This window comes from Gorilla gorilla, chromosome 22, assembly GCF_029281585.2.
Source record: "Gorilla gorilla gorilla isolate KB3781 chromosome 22, NHGRI_mGorGor1-v2.1_pri, whole genome shotgun sequence".
Lineage (NCBI taxonomy): Eukaryota > Metazoa > Chordata > Mammalia > Primates > Hominidae > Gorilla > Gorilla gorilla.
Window position 1 is genome coordinate 40,035,818 of NC_073246.2, and position 23,336 is coordinate 40,059,153.

Sequence of the window (23,336 nt, forward strand, 5' to 3'; positions counted from 1 at the left end):
TATTAGGGTTTGTAATTCTGTCAGCATGAAGCAATCATTTCAACGGACAATATTTAATTTTTAATGTAGGATTTATCTAACCAGGTTCTGCAGAGGTGTTCTTGGGGTGCCCCAGTGCTCAAGTTAGGAAAACGCTGCTTTAGGTCTAAGTCAGGTTCGAATCAAAGGTTTTGAGGTCTTAGTGATTAATAAGTTCTGTGCCCCTTCTAATGACCGTATGTAAGTCCAAATGCCATATGCAAATCAAATCTTTGAAGGAATTGATAGAAAATGGCAATCTTCATTCAGATAAGATTTAGCCTAGTGGTTAAAAAAAAATTCCAAATAACCAAATATTGAGGAATAATAATGTAGCAACAACAACAGTTTTGAGTACTCACAGCACGACAGATACTTTTGGTGTATTTTTCCAGTCCTGTGAGATAGGTCCTTGTTGATCCTCCATTTTGCAGATGAGAAAAATGGAGCAAGAAGGATTCAGTAACTCACCCACGTCTCCAGGCAGGAGGCAGAAGTCAAATTTAATTCCCCAGAATCTGACTCTAAAGCAAGTGCTTTACCCTCTCAATTTCATTTCTCTACACACTTGTGCTGGAAAATGCATGAAAGTTTGCATGATTTCAAACTTTCACATGAGCATGAAGATCAGAACTTATGGGGATATGATCGTTTTAAATTGTAGGTTTTATTATTATTCAGGCATAGTGAGTTCAGCAGATCAGGAGATGACTGCCATTGAAAGGATGGTTTATTACTCACAGTTCCCAAGAGGAGGAGGCAGCCACACCATACAGGGCCTTTTGGGGAAGTGCTAGGATTGGTCAGGAAGCAGAGGGGCTGGGAGGAAAACATAGACAAGAGCATTTATTACAGTTTCTGTGAGAAGGAACAGGTGAGGCAGGATAGACAGACTTAGGATTGTCTGGTTTAATAATTCCAAAGGGCTCTGGGCTGCAGGGGCTGTCTCTCATTGCCTGGTACCTGGCCATGGGATGATTTGGGCAGGTGAATGGTGGGGGAGGCTTGTGAGAATCTGATAAAGAAGGTCTTTGGGGCATGGGCTCTGGGTTAGTTGGTTTGCATCTGGAAGACACTCTTGTAGGCAGATAATTTACTATCTTTAGAAATTGGCTATCCCTGGGAGGGGCAGTCTCTCCAGGGTCAGCAAGGCCCCAGATGTCAAAGCTTCAGAATTAGAAGATATGCTTAATGCATTGACCTGGAAGACCTGGGCTGACAAGAGGGACAGGGACTGCTGCCTGGTCTAAAGAGTCACCTCTTAGGACCAGTGTCCTCCCCTTTGTTAAAAGAAGACAAAGAGTCCTTGAAGAATGATCATAAAAAGATGATGCCAAAGTGTCTTGGGGAGACAGCCACATTTTTCAGAGCTGTAGCCACATGTCTCAAAGATGTAGACTTGTGGGTAAATGGTACTTGAAGCAGAAAGCAAATGTGACACTTAGTGATTGTAAGTAATCAAGATGACACTTCTTGGTAATTAGGCAGAGACGATAAGTAATTTTTTAAAAGTTTCAGATGCCTATTGCTTTTGATTTTCTCTCCTCTCTTTGTTAGTCTCCTAATGTCAATAAGTAGAATTCATGCCAATGACACCTAACATCAGTCCTTTCTCCCTGGCCCAGCAAATAAACAAAAACACAGAGGAGGCTGCCTGGAGAACTGAGTGTTGCCTCTCACCTGCAGCACACAGGACAAGCTGGGTTCTTCGGGCTCCGCATTAGGGGTCTCTTTCAACCAGTACCCAGATCCCAGCCCACCTTCTCTTGGCTGAGTTCTGGAGCAGACTTCCAAGTGCTCTTTTATTTCTGTTTGGAATCTGGGAGTCTTGGTGGTTGAAGACATAAGGCACCAAGATATCTGGGCTTGGAGGGGAGGATTCTAGAGTTCTAAGCAGGGGCACTAAGCTCTAGCATTGAGAAGTAGAAATGGAAGAGAGGAGAGGGACGAGTATTGTGAACAAAAAGTTGGGGCGGCTAGGTTTTGTACACCCAGAGGTTCTCAATGAATGAGTCTCCATCAGCCCCTGAGGCTTCCTCTCTCTCAAGGGGCAGGAGAATACCTGGAGGAAGTGGGGTAAAGAGGTCATGGAGATTAGCAGTTTTTCACCCTTTGAAAGTGTTAGGCCATGTGATGGAGCCTCCAGACCCAGAATCTCATTTAGTTCTTATACAACCTGAAAAAGTCTTCCAAAACCTTAGGGGCAAACACATCCCATCTCTTTCATTTTTCCCCCCAATGAAAATGGGTTTATCCTTTAAGGGCACTCTTATTTGGAGGTCCAGTACTCCCCCCTTTGATGTTCTCTCCTCCTCAAATTGTCCACAAACCTAGAGGGCTGATGTGGTCCAAATGGACCCAGGTTTAATCAAACTGTCTCCCCAATGAAAGCTAAGCTTCAGTTGGTGCTCGCTGCCACATGGCTTGAGCTGAGTGCTGGTCCTTTCCACCTGAAAGATGCTGCCGGGCAGCTGCTGACCCAAGCTCTTTCCTAAGACATTGTGTTTTTTTAAGAGTGGCCAATGATACTCACTTGGAGCTAAACTCAGCTAATAGGATGCCATGATCTGAGGGCCTCTGCCTTTAGAGCTCAACCACTAGAACAAAAGGTCTCTTCCTACCCCCTCCTTCTAAGGGTGGACTCCTTGCTACTAGCGGGGAGCCAGACAGTCTTCTTAGACGTTCCCCTGAAAGTAAAGCTGCTACCTGCTCACCCTTAGGCAGCTACACCTGATTCCAAGCTCTTTCAGTATCTTGAAATTGCTCGATTCTCTTTCTTTTTCATTTCTCAATATATTTTATTTTTAGAGCAGTTTATGTTCACAGCAAAATTGAGAAGAAAGTACAGAAAGTTTCCACACACCCCCTGTCTCCATACATGATGGCATCACCCTAGTCAGCAGTCCACACCAGAGTGGTACATTTGTTACAAATGATGAATCCGTATTGACAACTTATAATCACCCAAAGCCCATAGTCTAAGTTAGGGTCACTCTCAGTGCCATATATTTTATGTGATTTGACTATATGTAACGACAGGTATCCACAGAGATACCTGTATGACACAGTGTCATACAGAACAGTTTCACTGCACTGAAAATCCTCTGGGATCCTCCCATTAATCACTCCCTCCCACCAACCTCTTTTCATTGTTTCCATAGTTGTGCCCTTTTACAGAATGCCAGACCATTATAATAACACAGTATGGAGCCTTTTTAGATTGGCATCTTTCCGAGTTTTGGAAATTATGTAAAAACCTGCTCTACATGTCCCTGAGAAGGTTTTTATTGGATATAAGTTTTCAACTCGCTTGTGAAAATACCAAGAAGTATCCTTGATGAATTGTATGGTAGGAATCTGTTTAGTTTTGTAAGTAACAGCCAAATTGTCTTCTGAAGTGCTAGTAACATTTTTCATAATCACCAGCAATGAATGAGAGTTCCTGCTGCCCCACATCCTCACCAGCATTTGGTGTTGTCAGGGTTTTATATTTTGTCTGTTCTAATAAAAGTGTAGTGCCATCTCATTGTTGCTTTGACTTGCAGTTTCCTGATGACATATGATGTTGAGAGTTTTTTCATATGCTCATTTGCCATCTTTATATCTTTTTTGACAGAGTGTCTGTTCAGGCCTTTTGCCCATTCTTTAATAGGTTGTTCATTTTGTTGTTGTTGTTGAGTTGCAAGTATTCTTTGAATATCTTGAATAATATTTCTTTCCAGATATGTACTATGAAAATATTTTTCTTCCAGTCCATGGCTTGTCTTCTCATTCTCTTAACAATGTCTCTCACAGAATTTTGGGTCTTTTTTGTTTGTTTTTAAATTTCAATGAAGGTCAGCATATTACCACTGTATTCATGGTGAATTAGATTTTCTCCTGTCTTCTTCTAGGGGTTTTATAGTTTTGTGTTTACATTTAGGTCTGTGACCCATTATGAGTTAATTTTTGAAAGGGGTGTAAGGGTTAGGCCTATAGTCATTTTTTTTTTTTTTCCTGCATGTGGATGTTTAGTTGTTACAGCACCATTTCTTGAACAGATTATCTTTTCTCCATTGTACTGCCTTTGATTCTTTGTAAAAAATCATCAGTTAACTATATTTGTGTAGATCTATATCTGAGGTCTGTATTTTGTTCCTTTGATCTATTTGCCTATTGTTTTGCCAGTACAACACTCTCCTGATTATTATGGCATTGTAATAAGTATGGAAGGTGAATAATATCAGTCCTTTCACTCTATTATTCTTTAATATTGTAGTGATTATTTTGAGTCTTTTTCTCCTCATATAAACTTTAGAAGCAGTTTATCAAAATCCACAAAATAATTTCCTGGGGTTTAGATTGGGATTGTGTTGAGTCTGTAGGTCAACTTGGACAAAAATGGCATCTTGACAATATTGAGTCTTTATAGAAATAAAAATAAAATATTTCTCCATTTATTTAGCTGTTTGATTTCTTTCATCAGTATTTTGTTGTTTTCATCTTGTACTTATTTTGTTAGATTTATAAGTATTTCATTTCAGAAAGTGCTAATTTTAATGGAAAACTTTATTTTTAATTAAAATTCATTTTTAATTATAATTTAATTTATAGGAAAACAGTTTTTGTTAAACTTATATCCTGTACCTTATTATAATCACTAGTTTCAGAAATTATTTTTGGTTATTTTGGATTTTCTACACAGACAACACTGTCATTTGTGAAAAAGAGCAGCCTATTTCATTCTTCACAAGCAATATATCCCCTTTTTTCATATTACTGCATTAAGACTCCCAGTAAAATGTTGAGAAGGGTTGCTGATAGAGAACATCCTTGCCTTGGTCTCGACGTTAGCAGGGTAATTTCTAGTTTCTCACCATGTTGGTTATGATGGTAGCTCTACATTTTTTAATAATATTCATTATCAAGTTAAGGAAATTCTCCTCTATTCCTTATTGAGCTGGTTTTTACCATGAAAGGGTATTCGATTTTCTCAAGTGCTTTCCTGTCTATCGATAGGGTCATGCTATTTTTCTTCTTCATATATAGGATGGATTGCATTACTTTCTTTTTATTTGTTCATTTATTTATTTTCTTTTCAACTTATTTTAGGATGAAAGGGCACATGTAACAGGTTTGTTACATGGGTAAATTGTGTGTCATGGGGGCTTTGTGTACAGATAATTTTGTCACCCAGGTGATCGGCCTAATACCTGATAGATAGTTTTTCAATCCTCACCATCCTCCCACTCTCAACGGTGGACTGGATAAAGAAAATGTGGTACATATACACCGTGGAATACTATACAGTTGTTACAAAATGAGATCATGTCCTTTGCAGCAACATAGATCGAGCTGGAGGTCATAATGCTAAGTGAATTAATGCAGGAATAGAAACTAAATAAATACTTCATGCTCTCACTTATAAGTGGGAGCTAAACAGTAAGTACACATGGACACAAAGAAGGGAACGATAGACACTGGGGTCTACTCTCTTAAGAAAAGGCAAGATGACATTCCAGTGTCCACCTGGCTAGAACAGAAAAAGGAAAAAAAAAAAAAAAAAAGAACATTGACTCATTCCCAGGGCATCTTCCTACACTTAGATTCTGAAAGATACTATTCTTTCCATCACTCCTTTCCTTTCTACTCTTAGCACAAATATCCTTAAACAGAATTTTAGAGCCGAAGTCAAAGTCACTTTGTTCCACATACATACCCCAACATCTGCTACTTGTTCTCTTGATACTTAAATTCACTTAACAGAAGATCTGGCCTTTTTTTCCCCCAGCTTTAATTAATGGTTAAATCTTCTGAAAGGCTAGCAGAAGTAATCTGTTAGTGCAATTGGGTTTCACTCCTAATTCTTAGTGTCATTCTACAGTTCTTTCTCAAGCCGTGACCTGTGATCACCTTGATCAGGGATTGGCAAGCTACAGCTCATGGGTCAAACTCAGTGAGCTGATTGTTTTGTACAAGCTGTGAGTGTCCACAAAAGTTTTATTGAAACATAGCCATGCTTCTTCCTTGTCCCTATTTTCAAAGACCAGCTTTGTTCTATGACAGCAGAGTTGAGTAGTTGCGACAGAGACTGTATTTCCTGCAAAATCTAAAATATTTACTCTCTGACTCTTTACCAAAAAAAACCCCAAAAAACAAAAAAAAAATTGCTAACTCCTGGTCTAGGTAGTGTGAGGTTCAGTTTTTGGCTCCAGCACTCACTAGTGGGGAGGCATTAAGCCAGTGCCATTCTCCTAGGAAGTGCTCCCCGTAGCAGCTATTGGCACACAAGTCATGTGGAGATGGGGAATCCTAAGGAAAAGAACGATCGACTTTGGATAAACTTATTGAACTTTTAAATTCTCACGGTATCCTGGTTATATAATTTCTGCACATATGGAATCTGCATCCTGAGTTTTTTTCTATCCAGTTCATGTTTGTACAAGTATCTTATATGTGCAGATGATGAAACAATGCCTTTAAGCAAATGCCTTTAAGCAATGCCTTTAAACAATGCCTTGAGCAAAATGATGTATTTGAGTGAGTTTATTGTCAGTATTACCAAGCACAATGTTTGACTCCTGCTTTGGTAATGTTAGGAAGTGTGGCAGATGGTGGGGAGACAAGAGGAGTCATTCAGGAGGAAGCCAGGAGCTCCCAGGATAAAAGAAGCAATTAAAATGCAACCCTTGGATGGGCTCGTATGCAGTCTGCCTCCTCTTCCTTATCACGGGCCAGATCCAGTCTTTCTTAATTGAAGGGGTCAAGCTAAAGTTCTTATCAACAAAAGTGATGTTGCTTAGGAAAGTCATATTCCTTAGCTAATTTTAGGTGCTGTTTTGTGCTTCCTGTGTTACCAACCTTCTAAACAGTAAATAAGAGAACATTGCTGTCTATAAAAAAATCTTTTAGTTGTAGTGTCATCTTACAGAAGAATTGACAAAAAGGAGTGGAAGTTCTTTTAAGTCCTTGCCAGGCTGCAGAGCAGAGCTAGAAGAACATAAAGTCTTAATCCTTTCCCTGCTCTTTACCTTGGGGGTGGTGGATGTTTTTCAGGGCTCTGTGGGGGGCTGGCGTGGTGTTTGGTCATGCTGACTGGGGAGCCAGATGATCTCTCTGAGCTCTGGTGTTGGCTTTGCCGTGTACTCTGAACCGTCGAATCAACCCCTATTCCAGGATGGTTGATTTTATGTGTCAACTTGGAGACGTTTTGGGATGAAATTAACATTTAAATTGATACACTAAGTAAAGTGCAGTGCTCTTCATAATGTGGGTGGGCTTCATCTAATCAGTTGAAGGCCTGAGTACAACAAAAAGACCAGCTTCCCCAAGCAAGAGGAAATTCTTCAGCAATTGCCTTCAAGAGTTCATCTGCACCATTGGCTCTCCTGGGTCTCCAGCCTGCTGGTCCACACTGGGACTTGGACTTGCCAGCCTCAATAATCACATGAGCCAATTCTTTATAATAAATTTATTTAAATACACACACACACGCACACACACACACACACAAACACACACACATATGCGCGTTTGATTTCTCTGGAGAATCCTGACAAATTTAATTCTATGAATAGAATAAAAGTCTCTGTTAACTTATAATAAAGTTCCTGTTCATTTTAAAATAAAAAAAGGTACTATTGGCTCCTGGTTGAGTCCTTGACCATCATATGCACACGTGCTTTAACCCCAGACAGACAGCTTCATTCTTCTTTCTTGCACAGGCAAAACGGCTTCTCATCTTTGGAGCAGTCGAGAGCCTAGGTGCTGGATCCAGACTCCCTAGGTTCAAATCCGAGCTCTATCACTTGGTAGCTTTGTGACCTTGGGTAAACCACTTACCTACTCTAGGCCTCAATTCCCTCATCTGTAAAATGGCAAAATAAGAATACTCACTGCATAGGATTATTGTGAAAAGTAATGACTTAATGCAAGTAAAGCGCTTAACAAATTATCTGGCACTCAGTAAATGCTTGTCCCACTTAGAATAGACCTGGTTTGTCTGCAGTGATGAAACATCAGTCTGCTCAGAACTTGGCTAGAAATGCTTAAGTAGTTGAGTGGAGCCTTAAAAGAAGCAAGTAAAAAAAAAAATTCTGCTATGTGCCTGAAGGAGGGAGAAATGAAATCTTTGGCAAATAGAATGAATAATTTCCCCAGTTACTATTATTAATATGTATTATGTGGCTAGCTTCACCTTGTTTTCTTGCTCAGGGAAAATAATTTCTTTGAATATTGGATTGATGCTTCTATCAAAAAGCATCTTCTCTGTCCTGTTTAACAGAGAAAACATGGTTCCCCTCCTCCAGTAGTTAAAGCCCTGAGCTGTGTCCTCCAGTGCCGAAGCAGATAGCATTTAGTATCTTGGGCTGTTATCAAGGAGCTTCTTTATAGAAGGAATTACACCTTCGGTGGTTGGGGGTGGGGGAAATAGTTAAAATGCAAATGTATCAGTATTTACTAGCTTTTGGAGCTCACGTCTATTTACTAGCTTTTGGAGCTCACGTCTCGCGCATTTCATTCTGAACTTTTTGCTCAATGCCTCTGAAATCACCCTTGCTAATTTAGGCCCCTCGGAAATCATTCCACCAAGGCAGAAAATTGGCAACCAAAGAAGTTTCATTGGCCTTTAGATCATTTTCTTTCTTAACTTGTAATTTTCCGTTGCTTTCTGTTCTCCATTAACTTTTCATTTGTCCATTATATTACATGTGTAGTGGCAACCTTGATTTTGATACATGATGTACATTCACTGAGCAAGGGGGTTGATCCATTATGTGGACCCCTTCTGGGAATATGTGGACTGTGTCTATCAATTTAAGAATGTTATATATGGAAACATAATGAGTATTATAAATAAGTTTTAAAAACCTATGCACACAGATAATGCACTTCAGGGACATTTTAAATGAATTTTCCTTGTTTTTAGCTGAATACCCAATAAGAGTCTAGGTATATTATAGGTGAGTGATCTGTGCCCTTGATAACCTTGAAATTTGGAATTTTTGTACTGAATAAGATTCATGCTAAGCATTTAAGGGCGGTCTATTGGATTCATGGCAAGTGTTATCTATTGGATTCATAAGATGGATCTTGGAGAACTTTTTATAAATAGATAATCCCATGTGCTATACCTGTGAGATTCCTAGAGCATAGAGATAATCGCTCTTTCATCATTGCCATTTATAAATGTGAAAAAAGTCTGAAAACTCAGTGAGGAGCCTTAAAGAATGTCTAGGCACCCAACTCTTGATGCATACAAGCTACCCAGTATAAGAATGTGCGTCTTATGAATACTGAATATTCAGCATTGGTTGAAAGGTGTGTGGGATAATCGTGTGATAGTGGGAGGAGGATGGCCTTTATTATTTGTAAATATGATATTTAATGCAACCCAAGTTTTAATTTTAAACCATTTCTCATTAGTGCATCTTCATATGAAATTTGAATAGTATGAAATCAATTATGCAGAGGAAAAGTACTTGACTATTGATAGCAAGAAGGAATGCTGTATTAGGAGTCAGGAGACATAGCTCAGTACTTACTCAGTCTGTGACTTTCAACAAACAGTTGTTCCCGTCTAAGCCTCAGTCTCCTGAGTTGTAAAATGAAAGAATGACACTGGATCCTGTTTCTAGGTTCATTTGCACTTTCAAAATCTTTAAGAATCTTCTGTTGTTGTTGACAAAAGGATTTAAAGAGTAGGGACAAGTGACCATCCATAAGTGATGAAAAGAAAAGTTAACCCAAGAGATACATAAAGTGGGGGAGCAGCAGAGTTAGAGTTGGAGAAACCAGGGAGTGAAGTCGAGGGGTGCCACATTCCCTCTAGATGACTCTTGAAGGGTTGGTTTCTCTTCTGTAAAACAGAGACCATAGCTCAGAGGTTTGTTATAAGGATTAAATGAGATAATGCATAAAACATGCTTCCAGGAATAAAGAATCATGGAAGTGAATAAGGAAGAAAGGAGATGGAGGAAGAGGAGGAAGAGAAAATGACTTAGAAAATGTGTGATTAACTAAGTAATTAATCCTTCTAAAACTTTCACATTCAGCCAAAGCACGTTTGTGCATACAACTCTCATTTGTCTACCTTGGAATAATCAATTTTGTGAGTTATTCAGAGAAGATGAGTGAACTCAGCCAGGTTTTCTAATACTCTGCTACCTTCTTGTTCACCTATTTTCTGACTAGGGGGCATGTAACTCAAGTTTTCATCAGCCTAAGCCCAACCACATTTTGGAGGCATGTCTGCATCACAAATTATCTTGGGCTTTCAAAAATCAAAAATAAACCACTTTACCAAAAATCAATCCCACTCCATCACTTTGGTTTCTCTGTGCCTTGTGCACCATTATTGGCATGACGAGTTGTGAGCTAACCGTGCCACATTTTCAGGAGCCTTTGTGCCATCCTGTTTCAGCCCTTGACAGGTGCTCCTGCGGGGTTCTCAAGCTTTCCTTTTGATTTCCCCAGGATATTATCATTGTGGCTGGTCAAGGGAGGGGACATCCTGAGAAAATCAGCTAACAGTTCCTCCTGGAAAATTCAAGCTCTCTGATTAGAGGGGCAAGAAATCCAACTGATATGTATTTAAGCACTTACAGAATTCCCGCTATGTGCCAGGTGCACATAGTTCCTAGGTAATAGGATGCAGCAGCCAACTAGCTGACCAAGTCCTCTTGAAGTTAACATTTTAGTGGAGAATGTAGATAACCCCTCAAAAAATTAATAAAGAAGAAATAAAATTTTTGATAATGGGATGTATTATGAAGACAAATAAAAGCAGGGGAAGGGGCAGTGCAAGTGATGGGGTGGTCTAGAAAGGTGGATCTGAGGAGGTGATTTTTGAGATCTGAATGCAGTGGGAGAACAAGCCATGGGGAGGGATAGAGAAAAAGCAATGGAGGCACAGATATTATTAAATGCACAGTGGGTGGAAACTAACAATTAACTTGGCCAGTGCAGCTGGAACAGGGTAATGGTTGAAGGACATAGCCCATTCAGGTAGGCAAAGGTTGGAGTTTCAAGACCTTGTCAGCTAAAGTAAGGGGTTTGGATCTTATCAGAATTGAGATGGTAATCTATTGAATGGTTTTGAGTTGGAGAATGATGCAACTTATTTGCATATTAAAAAGATTACTCTGACTAGTATATTGATAACAGACTGTCATGAGACCAGAGTGGAAGCTGGTTAGTAGATGACTGAAACTGTTTAGGAGAGAGAAGACCGTGCATTTCACTAGAGTAGTTATAGCAGGGGTAGTGTAGAATAATGGGATTCAGTACATATTTTGGAGAAAAATCCATCCTGACTTTTCGCTGTGTTTATGTGGGATGTAAAGGGAAAGAAGGAGTCAAGGATAACTGCTAGGTTTCTGTTTTTAGCGACTGGGTAAATGATGGTGGTGTTAACTGAGGAGATGAGGTGCTGTATCAGTGAGGACTCATGCAGGAAAAAAGGAACCACTCCAGGTGTATTAAGTATGAAGTGGTTTAATAAAGGGAATCGAGTGCTTTCAAAAGCATTGGATTAGCTGAGGAAACACAAGTTAGAGAAGGTGCCCGGTAGTATTTAGTTCTGCTGTCACTGCTTGGGCCAGTGAATTCAGAAGTTGTTGCTACCACTCAGATTAGGAAAGTAAAGGAAACTAGTGCTGCCCTACAGCACTGAGAAGAGTAACTGGAATGGATCACCCAGAAGCCACTGCAAAAACTCTTGTCTGCCAAAGCTTTCGTGTCCTACATTGATGCATGGGGAAGAAGAGTATGTTCTGTGCTCTTTCATCTTTGAAATCTCTCACTAGTGCACCTCATTAGCAGAATATAGCTGCAACCAGAAACTGAAAGGCAGAAGAGTCTGACAGATAAAGTTTCCAGCCTTTCAGCTGGCGTTGCAAAAGAAAGCATATAACACAGGACAGAGGAGAGCAATAGAATCTTGTAGGCTAAGGGAGAGATAATAAAATATTTGTATTGTTATGTCATAAATCTGTGTGTCTATCGGACATCCAAGCAGAAGTGTCAAGTAGGAAGTAGAATACACAAGTCCAGGAATCATGGGAAAGGTCAAGGATGGAAATATAAATTGGGGAGCCATTAGAACATAAATGGTAATTAAAGGCATGCAAGTGGAGAGTATTACCTAAGGAATAAGTGTAGATAGAGAAAGGTCTTAGAACTGAGCTCCATATGCTTCTGGAAAAACTTGGACGTTGGGGAAATTAGGAAGCACTTCTAGGGTTAAAAGGACTGAAGGCCGTGCACGGTGGCTCACACCTGTAATCCCAGCACTTTGGGAGGCTGAGGCGGGTGGATTACTGGAGATCAGGAGTTCAAGATCAGCCTGACCAACATGGTGAAACCCCGTCTCTACTAAAAATACAAAATTAGGCAGTCATGGTGGCATACACCTATAATCCCTGTTACTTGGGAGGCTGAGGCAGGAGAATGACTTGAACCCGGGAGGCGGAGGTTTCAGTGAGCCGAGATCGTGCCATTGCACTCCAGCCTGGGCAAAAAGAACAAAACTCCATCTGAAAAACAAAAAAAAAAAGACTGAAGTTGGGACTGGGACCTGAAAGAAGCTCAGACAAATGGCTTACATATTGCAGTCAAGACTACAAGAGGGCTTAGAGGTCAGGAAGAAGAGGAGATGCCAGTCAATGCGACTGACAAGGTGGGAGAGCAATCTACAGAGTATGGTCCTCTGAAAGTCAAATGTCAAATACTGATGAGAGTTATGTTTTGTTTTGCTTTTGTTTTTGCGTTTGTTTTTGTTTTGAGACAGTCTCTTTCTGTCACCTAGGCTGGAGTGCAGTGGTTCAATCACGGATCACTGCAGCCTCCACCTCCCAGTTCAAGAAATTCTCATGTCTCAGCCTCCTGAGCAGCTGGGATTACAGGTATGTTCCACCGTGCCTGGCCTGATGAGAGTTTTTGTTTTTTAAATTAAATTAAATTAAATTTTACGTTCTGGGATACATGTGCAGGAAGTGCGGGTTTGTTACATAGGTAAACGTGTGCCATGGTGGTTTGCTACACCTATCAACCCATCACCTAGGTATTAAGCCCAGCATGCATTAGCTGTTTATCCTGATGCTCTCCCTCGTTTCAGCCCCTCGCTGACAGACCCCAGTGTGTGTTTTTCCCCTCCCTGCGTCCATGTATTCTCAATTGTTTAGCTGCCACTTGTAAGTGAGAACATACGGTGTTTGGTTTCCTGTTCCTGTATTAGTTTGCTGAGGATGATGGCGTCCAGCTCCATCCATGTCCCTGCAAGGGACATGATCTCGTTCCTTTATATGGCTTCATAATATTCCATGGTGTATATGTACCACACTTTCTTTATCCAGTCTATCACTGATGGGCATTTGGGTTGATTCCATGTCTTTGCTATTGTGAATAGTGCTGCAGTGAACATATGCATGCATGTATCTTTATAATAGATTAATTTCTATTCCTTTGGGTATATACTCAGTAATGGGATTGCTGGGTCAAATGGTATCTCTGGTTCTAGGTCTTGGAGGAATTGCCACACTGTCTTCCACAATGGTTGAACTGATTTACATTCCCACCAACAGTGTAAAAGCATTCCTATTTCTCCACAGCCTTGCCAGCATCTGTTGTTTCTTTTTAATAATCGCCATTCTGACTGGCGTGAGATGGTATCTCATTGTGGTTTTGATTTGCATGTCTCTAATGCTCAGTGATGAGAGTTTTAAGAAGATGGAGTATGAGAGTTCAACACTGTATTTGGCCAGATGGGAGCTGTAGGAAACCTTAAGCAGAGTAGTCTTCAAAATCTTGAATGAAATGGATGGAGGTGGGGATAGAGAATATGCAGTGAGCAAATAAAGAGAGAATTTACACAATTCTTTGGACTCATTGTGATGTAATATAAAGAGAGCAGAAAAAAAGAGCAGCAGTTGGAAATGATGTAGAATCTGGGGAGAGACCTTTTAAAGAAAGGTGATATCAAGGCTTGTCTGTGGACTGAGAATGATGTGTGAACTTGGAAGTCAGCTTGAGAATGGAGCAGTCAAGACACAAATTGGTTGGCAGGTCATGATCAACATGAGAGGAATCTCTATCCTGCTTCCAGGCTATCCTTGGCACTGTGATTTTTAATAAAATAATGCACTGACTTTGCATTCAAAGAAATTACTGGACAGTCAAAATATACACACATATGCAAAAATTGAGGAGCAATTTCCCATAAAATGTAAGCAAGAATAATAGTTATTTTATGTTATTTCTGTAAGTGTTAGTGGCAGTAAGTAAAGAATGAATTGTAAAATTGTGACAGGGAAGGTAGAGGAGTGCTTTTTGAAACCTATTTTCCATTAGATCTTAAAGAAAGTTGAGAACATAAATTTGTGGAGAAGTGAGGGTGAATATTCTTAAGGGAGGCAGAAGCAAGGTTTAATAACAATGCAGAACAAGGAATCAGCAAAACCTGTTGAAAACGTCAGAAAACTTAGGGGAAGCTGGAGCAGAGGGTTAGAGTTGGGAGACCTGAGTGAGGGTCTTGGCTTTCACTCAGTGGGCAGTCAGGATCCACCTAATGTGGAATAACCATGGGGTTCTGGAATGGGCTGGTACAGTGACATATTTGCCCATATTAGTGGATCCATGAATCATTTTCTACAAAGTCTTCTTGTTTTGTTTTTCAGACAAACCTTGGAAATCAAGAAAGTTCTGGAATGATGAAGCTGTTCATGCCAAGACCGAAAGTGCTGGCCCAGTATGAGTCCATTCAGTTCATGCCGTGACAATTTTCTTGGAACTCCTTTTTATTGTTAGTTCTCATTTGTTTCCATATTTAGTGAATGTACATTTAATTGCAAAGCTGTCATTAATAAAAATTCTTATAGTACCTCACTGCACAAACATCTTTCCTGTGTGCTAGGCATTTCCAAAAGCAGAATCATTCTGTATCTGATTTGCATCATCTTATTTAAACCAAGACAGTATTGGCCATACTGTCTACCAAAACAGGCTGTAAGAAATTACAGTAATTTTTGCAGCTATAGGGTAACAATCTATCTCTTCTGGGTTTCCAGAAAGTGTTCTGCTCTATATGATTTTAAGAAAACTGGGACATTAGTGGGAGGATAGTAGTTGGGAAATGCTTCTAGGATTAAGAGGATTGAAGTTGAGACTGGAGGTAAGCTTAAAGGAATGGCTGAAGTATCCCATCAAGACATCATAGTGTCATTATAATGACCATGTTCTCTTGTGAATCCTCACCAATGGTATAGAATCCTTTGATTTCCATTTCTACCACTCTGGGAAACCCCTAGGCTTGTGCTCCTGGTACATCAGCCCATTTCATGGTACGTTGAAGCATGCCTCCCTGTGGGATTGCTGGATTCCCAGCCCAGTGAGGTAATGACCAAGCAGCGTCTTCAGAGGAAGGATAGCTGTACAGCGTGGTGAAGGACTCAATGAGAAGGTAATTGATGCTTCACCTTTTCTTATTTTCTGTAAAGTAGGGGAATATGAGTCTTCCACCGTGTGCTTTTTTGTTTGTTTGTTTGCAAGCAATCAAAATTCTTTAAGCTTCTTGGAGGATGGGATTTTCTAGAAACTGAAATTTTTAGGGGTGGTTAGGGTCTAAGCAATCCAGAGAAATATGAATGCAACCTCAGGGGAAAAGATGAAAGGTGCTAAGGAGAAGGTAGAATAGTCCTATAAAGAAAAGGCACACACATACATGCACACACACACTGAGACTCACACATATCTTGTTAAAAAACATTACAGCAAACTGGAGTTCTTAAATCCCCAGTGCATAGAGCTTTGGGAGGGTAATTCTGTTAACTTAAAGGGTAGTCCTCTGTAATGAATGCAGTTCTTGTGCATACTCGGCTACCGTGCTCTAATAATGTCTTACTGAGCTTGAGGATCTGTCAGGCAAAATATGCTGATCTTCTGTACCCTGGGAACTTTCTCCAAGTGAGGTCACACTGCTGCCCAGCTCAGTTCTAGGACTGCTCTGGTGATGCAATTTTATTCCATGTCCGGTGATTTAGAGAAAACAGAGTTTTGAGTTTGGGTTCCTTCTAATGAATCCATTAGTGGTTGTGGTGGGTTTCATTGATTTCTTCCTGATGATTTGTCTTCTCTTTAAGACTGGTGCTATTTGTGGTTTAGTGATATGTACTTGTAAGGATTTGGGTCTGATGTTTGGTCCATCAGCCAGATCATCTGCAGTTTGGGATTCTTGGTAATCTAAGACCCAATGTCTGACCCCTTCTGACCTCATTCTGTACATGCTGTTTAGTTGCAGTATGAGCTTGGTCCTTAAACGTTCCAACAGCCACTGGGCTTTCAACAAATGTAACTGAATGAAAGACAAATCTTTCATGTGCAGATTTGCCTGTCTAAAACACAGAGTTAAAAACACCTCTCATTACCTCCTTATAATTATATGCTTGGTTGGCCTCCTTTGAAGCCAAGGTATGGCTTTTCAAGCCAGTTGCCATGTGACGTGAGAGGGCAGCACCTTTCTGAAGACGGTTCTCACTACTGCTACACCTTGTGCTGCTGAAAGCAGCAGGAGCTCTGCAGGTGAATGTGATTTCTCTGTAGCTGCCCAAGGCAGGGCCCTGTATCCTATGGTTGCTCAGGGGGACTCTTGGGCAGAAGATGCCTGCAGATCAGCTTTGTAGTGACCTCCACCATCCTGGTCTCAGCCATTTTTCCTTGGCACCATCCAGGCCGAGCTTATTGCAGCAAGGACCAAGATGTCCTCATCCTCAAGCATGCCTGCCTCATGCAAATAGAGTGAAGCTGGCTCATTTCCAGCATTTTCTTTCTGACATTAAATGTTTTTCTGGCAGTAGGTTTAATATTACTCTAGGCAAAACCCTAGGGTTTTACACAAATCATTTATCATTTGGACGTAATTCTCACCATTTAAGCACCTCCGGTTTCTACGTTATTGAATGAGACACTGTGGCCCTCACCGTTCCGTCAGGATGGATTGGGTGAAGGGTCTTATCTAAAATTCCCAGTGTGCTCTAATTGTCAATCAACAATTCATATTAAACAAGTGACCTCCACTACCTACAGGATAGACTTGGTGCAAGTCTAGTTTTAGTGTGAAAAGCAATTTCCATATAGACATAGACCATAAAGGGGGGCTCCTGTAAGGGTCTGAACAATAGGTCATTGTATGTGACTAGAAAAGTGGGGAGAAAAAAACAGAGAAATCTCCCTACGGGTGCAGCGTTTTTGGTTTTATAGAAAGAGAGAAAAACAACTCTTTTTGAATCAAATCATCAGGCGCAAAAAACAAATGCTGCCAGAGTAGTTATCCCTGGAAAAACTCAGTCCTGAGGGCTCTCCACGCCATAGGTTTCCTGGTGCCACCTGCAGCTCATCCCAAGAAAGGGTTGGAGATGCATCAGCAGCCTTCGGCAAAGGGGAAACACCGTGCAGCAGGGCTGACTTGGCAAAGAGGCACCTCCAGAGGAATGCGAGGTGCAGCTTCTCTCCCTTTCCTTCTTGCCATGTGCTGAGAGCCCATGACCCCAGGATCTTTCTGCGGTCCTTCCCCTCAGGTTGCTTAGACAAGGAACTTAACTGCACTTCAACTACTGAACAGTAGAAGGGGGTCCTAATTGTAACCCTGTCATGGATTTTGAAGGATTTAATGAGACAATCCATGGGAAATGCTTAGCACACAGTATGCCCCCAAGTCAGTGAAGTTGCTTCCATTCCCAACCTCGGTCTTCAGTCCCTGGTCATCTCACAAGCAACTAAGGACTCAACATTAATTCAAGGGACAGATCTGATTGCAGGGGCCTCCAAGATGAGGGAAGGTCCTCTTGGCCACTAGGGGGCACTAACTACATGGAAAACAAGCATTGAATTTCGGGGACTCACTCCACTGCCCTGCAATGTAAATCCTGTAACTCATTTAATTTTCTTGGAGCAAAGTTTGGGAATGGTTGATACAGATGGTGCTATTTCTGCTTGGGAAGGTGGTTACACTTACATGTCAAATGAAGAAACTTTTCTTAGCTCCTCCCTGTGACTCACCAGCTCCAGCTATTATGAACTCATACTTTAAAATATTTTTTTCTATTCAGCCCCATTTACTTTCAGTCCTCTTTCTTCTGTATTCTCCAATTCCTGGAAAAATAGACAATATCCTTAGTTGTGTGGAAGAGGAAGAAGAGTTATGTAGAAGAAAGAAGCATCCTTACTGTAAAATGTTTCTGACTTTTTGAGCCAACCACGTCTGGATCAGATGTTTCCATCTAGAGTCATACCTTTTCATAGCCTTTTAAACCTGGCTCATGAGAGGAAAGAGAGAGTGCAATGTCCCTGAGATATCTAGGAAACCATGGAGAATTTCTTATCAGAATTTAACCCTTATTGTTTTGAAAGTAACTAGATCCTAGGAAGCATGAGATGCCACGGGCTTCCCAGAACCCATAGCAGGTGAGAAAGAACTGGAATACAGGGTGAGGTGTTATGAATCGAACTACTTTTCCCAGAACACAGAATACAGCCAAGGTATGAAAGCTGTTCCCCAGTGGGGAAAAATGTACACTGGCCAATGAGGGTGCGTCCAAGAGCCTGTAGGCTTTCTTGGGCATTGATTAAACCAATATGCCAGGCATCACCTGCTTGAGAATTACTAGAGATGTTTGTCAAACCCCCAGTCTCTGGAATTAGACTATCTTGATGTACATCTCAGAAATATGCAACTACTTTGAGGTGGTTTTACATTTCCTAAAATTTAAGAACAATTGCTCTAGAAGATAATAATTCTACCTCCACTGACACTGGAAATACATGTAAGGATGGCTCTGCATGTCCTTCATCACAGCAAGTTGACATTTTCTAGAATCACTGAAAGGAATTATTGCTATAAAAAAATCCAATCCAACAATAAAGCCCCAGATGATCAGAATTGTTCATCCCGAAACTCTTCATGTCCCAGAATTGCACATGGTGTCTGGGACACTTGCTGGAGTGGATTCCTGTGATCGGTGACCTCCCAGTTTGTGTGCCGACAGGGCTTAGAGCTGCAGGCAATGCAGTTGCTACATGGTATCTCAGTGTCAAGAACCAACAGTTCCATGGAGCCAAGAGGGTGCAGGTTGGCAGTGGTGGGGTGGGGGGATCTGTTTGCAAGACGGTGTCATGGAGCCTTTCTGTGGCATTGAAGGAACAAAGATACAGGGGCACAAAGGACATGGCACTTTGTGCTGCTGGCACTGTTTCTACATTGAGTGACCTCCCCAGGAAATCCCCACTGAAACACAAGGTGAGTTTTGCCAGATTTAAACAAGATAATTCCAATGAGTTTATCAGGAAGTGGAAATGGAGAGCTACATTGGAAATCTGTTTTCAGACATCCCGTGTCCATTTCTGTTTCTGGAAACCACTTCTAGATGAACCTTGGACTCAGTTCATCTTCCCTTTGCTCTACATTCTCTGATTTCCAAGCAATAAAACCAACAGGGTTATATTTCTCTGGACAAGACCCTCACCTATCAGCAGAAACAGAAAAGCAAATCCTCCCCGAAACAGCAGCTTGGGGAAGTGGCCCATTGGATGCCTTTTTCTAGGGCTGTACTGTGAGAAAATGTCTTTCATTGCATCTACCCAATGCTCAAAGTTACTTCTCATTGAGAAGAAATCATAGATTTGACAAAATTGTGAGTGAACACTAAAGAACCTGTCTTCTGGAACGTACCTGTGAGCTGAATCTTTCTAAAAGATTCACCTACCCTCCCAAGGAAAGGAACTTATGTTTGGTGTGTGGACTGGTGGGATGCAGGACAGGCTTCATCAGGGTGTGACTTGTGCCACTGCACAGGGGCCCATGCTCAGAAGAGCTTTGCACTTGATTTAATGCCCTGATGGCACCATCCTGAAATTCTTTTTTCTTTTTTGTTTTTTGAGATAGAGTCTCATTCTGTCGCCCAGGCTGGAGTGCAATGGTGCAGTCTTGGCTCACTGCAACCTCCACCTCCTGGGTTCAAGCGATTCTCCTGCCTCAGCCTCTGGACTTGCTGGGACTACAGGCCTGCATCATCATGCCCAGCTAGTTTTAGTATTTTTAGTAGAGACGGGGTTTTGCCATGTTGCTCAGGCTGGTCTCAAACTCCTGACCTCAAGTGATCCGCCTGCCTTGGCCTCCCAAAGTGCTGGGATTACAGGTATGAGCCACTGCGCCCAGCTGGCCATCCTGAAATTCTTAATACTGTGTAAACAAGGGTCCTGAATTTTCATTTTGTCCTGGGCTCCACAAATTACACAGCTTGTCCTGGTAGGACTGCATGGTGGGATTTGGAGAGCTCTGGATTTAAAATTAGGCAGTCTTGGATCAGATCCCGCTCTTCTACTTAGTAACTGTCATCTTAGACAAGTGATAGCATCCTCCCTCCCAGCCTGAGTTCTCTCATCTACAAAACAGAATTACTAAACCTTTCTGGTGGGATTGTTGTTAATACTGAGTGAGTTCACCTGGCATATACAGCTAGCCTTGACCCTGGCATGAAGTCAGTAAATGCAGATAATTTGTACTCAATTTAAGTAAATTGTATGTCGTTCTTGAAATATACGTGACCTGCAATTTAATATAATAAAATATGTATTTCTTGAGTTGCTCTTACATGTACTACGCAAAAGTTCATATTTACAATGCATTATCGTGGCTAAATCATAAATATGGGAAAGTCAGTTAAATAAGACTTTAAAAGAAGAACCCAAGTCTAGTCACCTAACACTTACGAGGCATTTCTTGTTGAGAAACCGGATTATCTTTTATAGCCTCTGGAGACTCAGAGCCTATCCCAGGTCCCTACGCATCCAAGAACAAATGTGTCCTGAGCAGATGAATGAAAGAGTAAATAGACCCCTCAGGAAAAGAGCGTTTTTAACACCCTGAATTAACCTCTCAATATTCTTCTAACAAGGAAAAGTGTTAGGACACTGGGGCCTTAACATTAGCTTTCCTACTCACTGAGTGATCTTGACAAGTTACCTAAACTTTTATTTATGTATTTATTTTTGAGACAGGATCTCACTCAGGTTGTCAACAATCGAGGGATCATAGGTTCTTCACCCAGGCTGGAGTGCAGTGGCAGGATCATAGATCACTGCAGCCTCGACCTCCCTGAGCTCAGGTGATCCTCCCACATCAGCCGCCCAAGTAGCTGGGACTACAGGGACACCCCACCATGCCGAGCTAATTTTCTTTTTTTTGGAGAGGGGTCTTGGCCATATTGCCCACACTGGTCTCAAACTCCTGGGCTTAAGTGATCCATTCACCTTGGCCTCCCAAAGTGATGGGATTATAGGCATGAGCTACTGTGCCTGGCCATCCTAAACATTTGGACTTCAGATTCGTTATTTGTGAAATGGAAAGTGAAGTCATCATAAAATCTCTTTCACCGTATTGGAAGGAAGATTAAATAAACTTATAATAGGTGAACACTTTTTGTAAACTCTACAGTGGTGTACAAATGGGATGTGTTAACTTTATATACTGTTGTTGTCAGTCCAGTGATTCCCAAAAGGTGACCAGGGAACCCTAGCTCCTCAGGGATAACAAGCAAAACCAGTATCCTTTTCAGCCTCAGAACTTACCAGAGCCTTTGATGTGCTAATGAGCACTGGAACACTCTGTAAAAGAGGAGCATGGTTTGTGGCATTTCCCAAATACATTTGTCCAGAATCTTTTGTCAGAGAACTCCTTAAAGGATTCACGTTTTACTGGGGCACCCACTGGAAAACACTGGGCTATCATGTGGACTGGGCCTACATGGGTTCATTTGGTAGACATGGTGCCCTGCTCACCCATCCTCTTCAGCCTGTCTCCCTCGTCATGCAGGCAGTGCTTTCCTGAAGAGTAGCAATGAGGAGATGGGAGAAAGTAGATTATCTGTTTCTTAACTGGCTCTTTACCTCTCAAATAACCTTCCTCTTTGGGGCATTTTTGCACAGTTCTCTCTAGATTTAATGCATTGAGGGCAAAATAATTAACCCAAGACTGATTGCCATAGTTATTATTGTTCTCCTCCTCCTCATTCTCCTCCTTTTCCTCCTCCTTCCTCTTTCTCTTCTCCTCCTCCACCTCCTCCAACTTCTCCTTCTACTCCTGCTCCTGTTCCTTCTCCTTCTTCTTCATCTCTGTCTTTTTCTTCTCTTCTTCCTCCCACTTCTTTTTTTTAAACTCAACTATGTGCTGATTTCTTCTTTTACAACAATTTTATTGTCATAGTTTGGCATAGTTTACAAATTTTCAATGAAATATAAACCCTAAAATTTAAAATATTGCTCTAAGAATTTTTAAAAATAGAGTCATCTTTAAGTGCAAAGGGGCATATTATTCAAATTCAATTTTGAAGTTTATGTTTGTACCTTTCCTGGGGTTAGGGGCCATTTTAGAACATGGTAATCATGGACAGTATCTGATGGTACTGGTGGCCATTTCAATAGCTGTTAGCTGCAAATTCAACAAGTATAGGATACCTGTCTCCTTCTTGGGACTTTCATGGCATACCCCTTTTCCCAATAATGCTGTGTGGTAAAAAATAATAGTAATAATAATGCTGTGAGGTTCAGAGAGACTGAATAACTATCAAAAGTCATGTAAAAAAGATATATGACAGAGTTACTATTTGAACAAAGGTTTTCAGACTCCCAGGTATTCCCTGCAAAGAGAAGGTATGAGGAACAACCCCCTTTGTCTCTGTGAACCCACAGCAGCCTCTGGGCCCCCGCTTTCTGATTCTTCCTCCTGTTCCTTTTTGTCTTTGATCTGCTTCTATTTCTCCTCTCCCTTTTCCTCTTGTCTTTTATCTGATCCATGCCAATCGTGCTCTCCAAAATGAAGAACCTATGATCCTTCGATTGTTGACAACCTGAGAACATTTCTTGCCCTACCCAGGACAGAAGGAAATGACATAAAAACATTTTATTCATTGGGTGAAATGGGATTATTTTTGAGCTGCTCTGTTCAACATCAGTGAGGCTGCTCAATAAAGAGAAGAGGAAACCTGGCATAAAAGAAGAAACTGGGCTTCAGCTTTGCATGCATATACATGTTTATTGCAGCACTATTCACAATAGCTGCAAAGACATAGAATAAACCCAGATGCCCATCAATGGTGGATTGGATAAAGAAAATGTGGTACAATACACCACGGAATACTATGCAGCCATAAAAAAAGAAAATTATGTCCTTTGCACCAACATGGGTGCAGCTGGAGGCCATTCTCCTAAGTGAATTAGTGCAGAAACAGAAAACGAAATACCACATGTTCTTACTTATAAATGAGAGCTAAACATTGGGTACCCATTGATAT

The 23,336-nt window shown here is 41.0% G+C and overlaps 2 protein-coding genes across 5 annotated transcripts in view; both read left to right on the forward strand.

Annotated features, from left to right (window-relative positions):
• The window catches only part of LOC101145584 (Down syndrome critical region protein 8), a 37,586-nt gene extending 22,706 nt beyond the window's left edge, over nucleotides 1–14,880 (forward strand). For both annotated transcript variants that reach the window (XM_055374020.2, XM_031005236.3), the window contains exons 3-4: nucleotides 12,806–12,902; nucleotides 14,673–14,880. In XM_055374020.2, coding sequence (XP_055229995.1) covers nucleotides 12,806–12,902; nucleotides 14,673–14,771 — 196 coding nt within the window. In that variant the 3' untranslated portion in view covers nucleotides 14,772–14,880. The remainder of the gene's footprint in view (nucleotides 1–12,805; nucleotides 12,903–14,672) is intronic.
• Nucleotides 14,881–14,983: 103 nt separating this feature from the next.
• KCNJ15 (potassium inwardly rectifying channel subfamily J member 15) overlaps nucleotides 14,984–23,336 on the forward strand; it is a 152,025-nt gene continuing 143,672 nt past the window's right edge. Inside the window, exons 1-2 of one of the 3 annotated variants that reach the window (XM_063702760.1) lie at nucleotides 14,984–15,166; nucleotides 15,303–15,454. The gene's annotated coding sequence lies outside the window, so the exon portion shown is untranslated. Of the gene's footprint in view, nucleotides 15,455–23,336 lie in introns of all 3 variants that reach the window. The other 2 variants (XM_063702761.1, XM_055374024.2) reach the window with 2 other exon arrangements.